The sequence below is a fragment of the Leuresthes tenuis genome, unplaced genomic scaffold (assembly GCF_036924035.1).
Source record: "Leuresthes tenuis unplaced genomic scaffold, fLeuTen1.0.hap1 SCAF_19, whole genome shotgun sequence".
NCBI classification, from domain to species: Eukaryota; Metazoa; Chordata; class Actinopteri; order Atheriniformes; family Atherinopsidae; genus Leuresthes; species Leuresthes tenuis.
In genome coordinates this window covers 11,030,173-11,038,979 of record NW_027325373.1, presented here as the reverse complement: position 1 = coordinate 11,038,979, position 8,807 = coordinate 11,030,173, and the positions used below count along the sequence as shown (strand labels likewise).

Sequence of the window (8,807 nt, the reverse complement as noted above, 5' to 3'; positions counted from 1 at the left end):
TGAATTAGTCTGGTAGCAATTTGTTATAGTTAATGTTTTTTTTTTTTGTAGAGAGATTACAGTTTGTTTTCTGGAAATGGTCACTTGAACCCTGAATGATGGGAATTTGGTTACCACATTACAAGAAAATGCAAGTTTTTTTCCGCATCTTGCGATGGACACTCAGACAGAATGTGTGTGTTTTAAACAGTAGGTGGCAGAAAAGAGTCTTTGGAGTCCGTTGGATGTTTTGTTTACCAACCTGCTCAAGGCAGGCAGTTTCTCTTCCTTGTAGCCAGCAGCTAACCTGCATTCTTGCTGACAGCAGAGATTCTCCACCGAACGTGTGTGTGTCAGCTGACAGTTGTATGAGGCTAGCATGTTAACTTCGGAGTTAGCATACAGATACCTTGCTAATTTGTCGTTTATTTCGGTCGCTGCTTTTGAGTGTTTTGGGGCGAACCCGCCCGGTGGAGATCTTTTTATGTTACCGGAACATTAATCATGTGTCCTGTGCGAGGAAATTATGCATAGAAACGAGCCGCCTAAGTTACTGCATTAGCATAAGCGAGCTGCTAGCTAGGGAATAGAGCTTCCTAGCAACTGTAGCTAACTAGCTGAGACTTGTGGTAGCTAAAGCAGTGGGCGTCTGTATGGAGAGCGCTAAAGTGTCATTTTCAGGCTTAGTGAGAACTCGATAAGTTGTCTGCTTCTACTAAGGTAAATGCTGATTAAATGGCAAAAACAGAGAGGGACAATGGGCTCGACATGCGTGACAGCACAGAGAAGCTGACAAATAATGGGAGAGGAAGCTCACATAGATCCGACCCAGAGGTGAATGGCAACATCCCCGAAGAGACGCAGGTGGACAAATACGGCTTCACCGGAGGAGCCCAGCAAAACTCCGGAAACTTGTAAGTGGTGTTTTTATAGATTTTAATTAATGTCCCCAAAGACCACGGCAGATGTAAACATTTCTTGGTTAAGCAGGGAATATATTAACAAAAAAATAATAAACTGTCACTGTACCATAGAGGCTATTTTGTCTAAGTTAAGTCATTTCATAAATTGCAAACGAAGAACAAAAGTTTGACGTTGTTAAAAGTTGGCTCTAATTACATTTTCTGTCACCTGGACCAAAAGTTTTTTTATTTTTTAGATTAACTTAAGACCTTTCACTTTTCTAAGTGAAAAGCGCTGGAGCTCCCCTGCAGCACAAAGAACTGTAAATTGAATGATTTCAATTTTTTAACCGAGCCGATCAGGTTTGAGTCTTTGCCGGACAGCACAGGACGCCTGAGTGTGTCACAGAGACGGCTCCGATTCTCTTTTCGGCCCTGAATTAGAGGAAGGTTCTCTCACAGCTTCCTGTTTTCCTTGTCCTTGTTCTGCTGATGGCAAATGTTCAACTGCTGCGTCTGACGGAAGCTTCCTGCATGTACAAGGAAGAGATGACCCACTTTCCATATCCCTCTGATGGCAGGACTCCTGACAGAGTGCAGCACAGCCATTGTCACTTTGTCTGAAAACATTTTTTTTTTCTTTTTTTCACCGTGTCCTCCCTGCATAGTGCTGAGGAGGTCCCCATTGCGGTGTTGAGGCAGCGGGAGGCAAAATGGCTGGAGATGCTCAACAGCTGGGACAAATGGATGGCCAAGAAACACAACAAGGTCTGCTTTAGCAGTTGTATCTTTAATTGGTTCTTAGTTAGGGGCTGGTAAATAAAGTAATGTCTAACATCTTAAAAACATGAAATCCTTGAATTTGTTAATGTCTGTGTGTCAGAAAAATTCTCTCAAAATAAGGCTCAGAGTCGCTGGATACGATTAACACAAAACATTTATTTCTTGCAAGAAAGAGACAAGTCCGCACAACCTGTCAGGAAGCTGGCTCAGAGTTGTCTGCCTAACAAAATGGTGCTATTGCCATTTATATTGTTTATGCTTGCCAACCACACAATGTTATGGGAAAAGGCATTTCTCGCCATTCATTATTATGGGAAGAGACATTCAATGTTATGGGAAAAGGCCTTTCTTGCCATTTAATATTATGGGAAGGGACGTTCAATGTTATGGGAAAAGGCATTTCTCCCCATTTAATATTATGGGAAAGACGAGTACATGCAGTCAAAACACTTTTGCTTGTTACATAGTATTATGAGAATAGAAAAGTTGGGGAGGAGACCTCCCCCCATCACAGAAACTCTTATTCTTGCAGCTTTTCTCATAGTATAACTATATAATTTTATAACACTGTGTTACTGTCAGTCGCTCTTTTTCTCTAATTCCCAGCAGGCTCATGAGTTTCTGTGCATGTGTTTGATAACAGGTGAAAGAGCGCTGCCAGAAGGGGATCCCTCCATCCCTGCGTGGCCGGGCCTGGCTCTACCTCACTGGGGCCAAAGTGAAAAGGGAGCAAAACCAGGGCAAGTTCAAGGTCAGTGGTAGACTTATGGTCTCTGTTGTTATAAAGCCACGCATGCTTTTCAGATCCAAATATGATATATCTGCCACTCACGTGTGAGTGCACACATCTTTTCAAAGATCCAACGTGATGCCTGTTATCTGAGTTTTTACAATAGTACACAAGTAAGCATCCAAGTAGCGTTACTTTGGAACGATTTAATCCTGTCACGACTTTTGTGTGTTACTATTCTGTTGCAGTTACCGTTAATAAGCTCAATACTTGCATCTGTCATGATCTACAAGCAGCAGTTGTTATGGGTGCAAGTGTAATCGGCAAAAGACAAACTTTAGTTTCAAAATGTCAAAAACCACGGTAGCAAGGCGAAAAAACTTGGCTAAGGTTTTAAGTTCATTTGTAAAACTGTGTTTAAATAAATTGGATTGTGGATTAATGATGTAATACAAAAAAGTTGCAGAAGCTGAGTAAATTGAGTGTGTTTAAGGAACTGGACAACCAGTCAGGAGATCCTAAATGGGTTGATGTCATTGAGAGAGACCTGCATCGACAGTTCCCCTTCCACGAAATGTTTGCAGCAAGAGGAGGCCATGGGTAAGCGCTTTCTTCCACGGGCCTATTCGGATTGTCATTTTTGTCGGACCATAGTTTCAAATGATGCTATACTTTATGCTCTTCCGTGCAGGCAGCAAGACCTGTTTCGAGTGCTGAAAGCATATTCTTTGTATCGACCGGAAGAGGGTTATTGTCAGGCTCAGGCTCCCATTGCTGCTGTTCTGCTGATGCATATGCCAGCTGAGGTGATAAATTTCTTCATCTAATGTAAAATATCCCGATAACCAGTGGGCTTGCCTTTCGGTTTCTTTTACGGGCTATACACCCAAATATATTTTTTCTGTCAACATCTGTCCTCTATCTAATTGATTTGCTTCACGCCACGATTTGCTCGAATTAACACCTACTCTTATAACTTTTCTTTGTCCTAGGACGCTTTCTGGGTTCTTGTCCAGATGTGTGAAAAATACCTTCCTGGATACTACAGCACAGGGCTGGTACGTCATAGGAAGAGGTTGAGAATGCCAGAGAGCAACTTGAGTGTGACATGTTCAGCCCTCAGCTTGTCACTTACTTTCTACCTGAACCCTATGAATAAATGCATGTGTTATCTTATTATAAGCATGGCTTAGTTTTTAAATGTTCATTTTCTAAGTCAATTCAGACTTAGGATTTAAACTTGTTGGAAGTGCAGTTTGTTTGCCAAACAAAGCTCAAATAAAATGTCCGTGGACTTAAGTCAAAATAGCTCTTTAGTTCAGCTGGTTTTGTTGAGAGAGCTGGTGTCAGACTTTGACAGGCCAGTATGTCTGTAGCTTAACACTGATGTGCTTATGACCCAATAACACGAGGTGGTGACCAGGCTACAAGGACAAGATAATCGGGCAATCAGATTAAGCAAGAAAAGAGAGAAGTCTGTTGTCTCCCTCTGCTGACTGCTGTTGTCTGCACAGGAGGCAATTCAGCTTGATGGGGAGATCCTGGATGCCCTGCTGCGGCGGGTGTCTCCTGTGGCCCACCGTCACTTAAAGAAGCACAAACTGGAGCCTGTCCTGTACATGACTGAATGGTTCATGTGTGCCTTCTCTCGGACTCTGCCGTGGGCCTCGGTGCTTCGAGTCTGGGACATGTTCCTCTGTGAGGGTGAGGTGCCATACACAGTATTTATGACAGAAGAAACATATTAAAAGCATTATGAGTCCACCTTAGAGAAATTTTGTGTTTCCTCGGCCAAAAATGGAAAGATAATGACTTTTAGCTAACTGAGAGCAGCTCTGTCTGATGTGGCTTTTGGTTGTTCGTTGCTTGGGAAACGCCTCGGGTGAATATGGTTACGCACCAAGGGGATTTGTGAAGAAAAATAAGTGAGAAGTTTTCCAATGACAAGTATACGATACTGCCTGAAATGATGATTCAGCAGGATGAAAATAGACAGTTTGGTGAAATGTTTGTTTCTGTTGTTTAGGTGATTAATCCCTTGTAACTGCTTGTGTAATCGATTATTAAGTTGTACAGTATTACTCAGTGGCGGTCTGTCATGGTATCATGTGCTGGTTGTGCTCCTCTTTAATTATATTTGGAAAAACGCCATCGCCTCTAAAGTAACATTTCAGCATTTAAGAACATTCGTCACAGAAAGAGAAAACATTCACTTTAACGCTGCTAGACAGAAAACAATTAAGCAGTTCTCCTGTCACCGGTGGTAGAACTGGAGCAGCTGACAAAAGGGACATTCATGGTAAATATCCTCGCCACTGATTGGTGAATGACTCAGATTTTGGTGTTTGGGACAGTCCAAATTTCCTGGCCTTATTGGTGATAAACGAGAGTTTGATTTTGTGTTTATCAGTAAGAATATTGTAGCAGGATAAAATCTAAGAGTGAGTATCAGTTTAAGTGAGGTGACCTGTCAGCTGTGATTAGAATGGTCTTCAAAGGGCCTGTTCAGGATTTTCACATTTTGATCTGAACTGGAAAATATTCCAAAGGAACTCCTTGCTGTCATGAAGTTCAAACTTTCCTTAATAATGTGTATGTGTGGAGGTGAATATTGATATTGGTGAAGACACTGTTTTAGTTTGTAAGAAAGAATATTGTCTATGAAATTGTTGACCACACTGCATGCTTTTAGTCAAGTCTTAAGTCCAAATCTGGGGCAGGGAAGGTGGTTTCTGTGTCTGCGTTCACATCTGCAGACTCCCAGTTGGTCCGATGAATACCAACATTTGTGATTCTCCTGCTAAGTGTCCCCGAAACAAGTGTTCATGTTGATCTTCTGCTTCTTTTTTTCCTTAGTGTGGTTGTTATTTTTCTGAATCCAGTCACACGTGTCGCTGATATGCTCACCACATCGAGCCTTTATTCACGTTAGCTGCATGCATCGATAAATATCTAATTATAGATTATTAACTGTCATTAACGCACCACATCGAGCCTTTATTCACATGTCAGCTGCATGTTGTTGTGTTTTTTTTCTCAGGAGTGAAAATCCTCTTCAGAGTGGGCCTGGTTCTCCTGAAATGCATGTTGGGAACTCAAGAGAAAGTGAAGCCCTGCCAAGGTCTCTATGAGACAATGGAGCGGCTCCGAGCAATACAGCCACAGTACATGCATGAAAGCTTCCTGGTGCACGAGGTGTGGTTATTCTCACTGTTGTAATCTCTGCTGTCTGTTTTTTGCTTTTACCCTGCACATAGTGTGAATTCCCTCCATGACTTCACCTTCCTAAGGTTGTGGGAATAGGAAGAAGAATGCGCAAGAACGTAAACTCACGTGTTCACATTCATAAATGGTGTGTTTCAGATCTTAGAGTTACCAGTGTCTGAGAAAGACATCGAGAAGGAACATCATACTCAGCTGCGGCGCTGGAAGGAGACTCGTGGAGATCTACACTGCAAGTCCCCCCCAAGGATGCACGGTGCCAAGGCCATAATGTCTGCCGAGCCACCCAGCCGGCAGCATCTTAAACAGAGGCCTACCATCATTGTGGAGTCTCCTCTGGCACCCAAGTCAGGTGGGGTGCAAACAGAGGAGGCCAGGGGAACTGGAAAGACTAAAGGGGAAAATGGTCATGCAACAGCACCACAGGAGAGGGTCGATCCGTCCGTGCCTCCCACCGACCCATCACCACTCCTCAAACACATGACCATACAGGGATCCAAAGAGAGTCTAAGCAGTGCAGAGCATGACACTTACCTGTAGCAGGACAAGGTTTAAACCAGTTCACAAGGATAAATCATTCCATACAGCTATATTTTAGCAGTGATGTTTATCAGTTCTCTCTCTCTGTTTTCCATGACATGAGAAACTTTACTGTGCAAAGCAGTCACGACTCTCTGGAATGCTAAGACTGCTTTTCTTGTCTTCACACTCCAGAAACTTGTGCAGCTGAACATAGTTCTGCAGCAATGCTAAACAAGTTTTCAGTGTGAGTTCATCCATACAGGTTGCTGGTTCCTGTATTTTCCATGATTAGAAAGCATGAGATTTTGTAAATGGCCTGAAATGCAGATATGTATATATTCCCGGGACTTTGCGAGCTGTCAGGTTTTAACTTGTTGGAATCTGAAGCTGAAGGCTTCATAGGACTGAACTTTTAGGGATACACACTGCTTAATAGGTCTTGCTGCTATTTACATGTTCACAGCAGTGCTAATCTGTTTCAGACCGAGTTTTAATTGATGAGATCTTTTCTAGAACACTTGGCCATTACAGTCTTCCTTTTTGCCTACATTGGTCTCTATATTGCCAACGCAGAGATTTATATTTATCCTGCTTTGCTTGTCTCAGACGCTCACACTAATTTGCTGACATTTCAGCCCTTTTCACACAGCCAGCACACCTTCTAATCTGTGTCCTTGTTAAGCCACTGCTGTGCCCCCTTGGTAATTCACATAGACCAAATAGCGTCGTCTTGGTGCCCCATCAGTTTGCGCTTTCATAACTCAAGCCACTGTTGGCAAATCAGCTGGGTGATGAAAGCATGGTTGGTAAGAGTGGTTTGTTCTGACATACTGGCTTACACCCTTGCACACACGCTAAATTGATTACCTCTTAACGGCCCAGATACGTATCAGTGACGCATCAACCAACCTCCTGTTCTGCCTCCACTCGCACACAGGGCACCATTGTACATCAGCACATCAGTCTTGCCATGAACATGCTGTGTGAGAAGGCTGTCTGTTCAGCACAGCGTGTTGATTCCTATGCTGCAGCTAGAAGTCTGTATTTACTGTCTTTGAACACATGGGGGCGCCCTGACATCATCTCTAAGCGAGGGAAAAAAAGGACTGACACTAGCTTTGTCACATTTAAGTGAAGGAAAGAAGTCCTGGGGCATTTTTTGCCCAATAAGCCAAAGAATTGTATCCATATTTTTAAATTGTATTCAACTGAAATGATATTTTGCAGATTGTTGTCAGTTTGGGGGGTGCAAAGAGTTTATATTTATGTTGCAAATGGAATATGATAAATTTTAAGAATACTATGCTGTTTTTGTACAATCTCAATCAGAGGTTTGGGGTTCCTTTGATTAGATTAGAAATCTTTGTTTTTTTTTAACAAAAAAGTAAAGTGTTTGATATTGGCTTGAAAATTATTCCGGATCCACAAACTGAATGAAGCAAAAGTAATATTCGAATGTAATCTTTCAGCCCTTGTCAGACGATTGACCAAAAAAAATGTAAAAAGCCTGTGAGAAACAAAAGATAAAAAGTCAAGGGAGCCGTGAACCTTTGATAATTACTAAATTTAGTTGTTCACTTTTTTATCAGTGCAATGAAATCGTTTGAAATTAAGTTATAAGCTATCAGGATTTAACAGTCCACTAAGCTGTTTTATTTGGAGTTACACATGATGTAACTACATATAAGATTACTTTATCTCAGAAATGTTGTTAAATGGTTATGGGTATGTTTTGATTTGTAAACATGGGGGGGTGGTCGAAGTATATACTGCAGACCTGCCCTCTGAAGTTATTTACCAGGCACATGGAGCTTTTAATATTATATTTTTATCATTTTGTTTTCCTCATTCCCAGTACAAACAAAGGTTGAATTTACCCAACATGCAATAAATCAACTGGATTCCTATAGAGAGCGTTCTACTATCCACCGGCATGTCAGTAGTGCCATTAGACATCAACCAGCAATTAGTTAAGCAATCATTTTCAAGAAGATGGAATTTTATGATCTACGTTTGTTTTTTTCTTTTTTCAAGATTTAACTTCAGTAAAAAGTTGAGAAGAAAATAAAAGATTTACTCTCGCACATTGTGTTTCTCATTACTTATTCTTTCAACACTTGTATGTGAAGTCCAGTGTGTTGGATTCAGGGAGATCTATTTGTAGAGATGGAACTGTGTTTTTGTGAGTTTACAACGAGTCTATAACTGGATCCAGTGCAGTTCATCCTTCACAGAGTTCGCTGTGTTACTTCAGTATAGGTTAAATACTGAGAGTTGGTCTTTTGTCCTAATCATAGCGCCTGTAGTTTCTCCCACAATCATGGAACAACTCGCATAGTTGCAGGAATGCAGTCTTCAGCTTCACAGCTAGATGTCACTGAATTCTACATGGCTCCTTTAAGAACGTTTATTAAGCCAGAGCCTTCTAAACTTGCAAGATGTCTTACTGTTTTTAACAGTATTTTAAGATTTTATTTTGGATTCTGATGTCCTTTTGATTTAAAATCAAATATCTGTATTTTTTCATCAAATTGCATTCCAGTCAATGAAACATTTAATGTTTTAATTTACTCAACTTGTAAGTCAACGCGTGCTTTGTCTCTGCTGCACTTGATTTTGATAAAAGAAAAGAAAACAAGAAAAAGTTCAGCACAGAAGGGAGCGAACAG

General features: G+C 41.3%; 1 protein-coding gene across 1 annotated transcript; it reads left to right on the top strand.

The window, feature by feature from the left end:
* Window positions 1–227: 227 nt before the first annotated feature.
* On the top strand, window positions 228–8,203 carry tbc1d10ab (TBC1 domain family, member 10Ab). Its single transcript, XM_072371633.1, has 9 exons — window positions 228–893; window positions 1,550–1,649; window positions 2,308–2,415; window positions 2,888–2,994; window positions 3,086–3,200; window positions 3,387–3,452; window positions 3,909–4,098; window positions 5,435–5,589; window positions 5,758–8,203. The coding sequence occupies exons 1-9, from the start codon at window positions 715–717 to the stop codon at window positions 6,154–6,156; spliced, it is 1,419 nt and encodes a 472-aa protein (XP_072227734.1). The 5' UTR covers window positions 228–714; the 3' UTR covers window positions 6,157–8,203.
* Window positions 8,204–8,807: the final 604 nt, after the last annotated feature.

What these genes read in the sequence shown, in the direction of transcription:
- tbc1d10ab (XM_072371633.1), top strand. Translation starts at nt 715, where the DNA reads ATGGCAAAAACAGAGAGGGACAATGGGCTCGACATGCGTGACAGCACA. An exon ending in TGATGCATATGCCAGCTGAG is followed by an intron (nt 3,201 to 3,386) that starts GTGATAAATTTC and finishes TCTTTGTCCTAG; the next exon opens with GACGCTTTCTGGGTTCTTGT. An exon ending in GGACATGTTCCTCTGTGAGG is followed by an intron (nt 4,099 to 5,434) that starts GTGAGGTGCCAT and finishes TTTTTTTCTCAG; the next exon opens with GAGTGAAAATCCTCTTCAGA.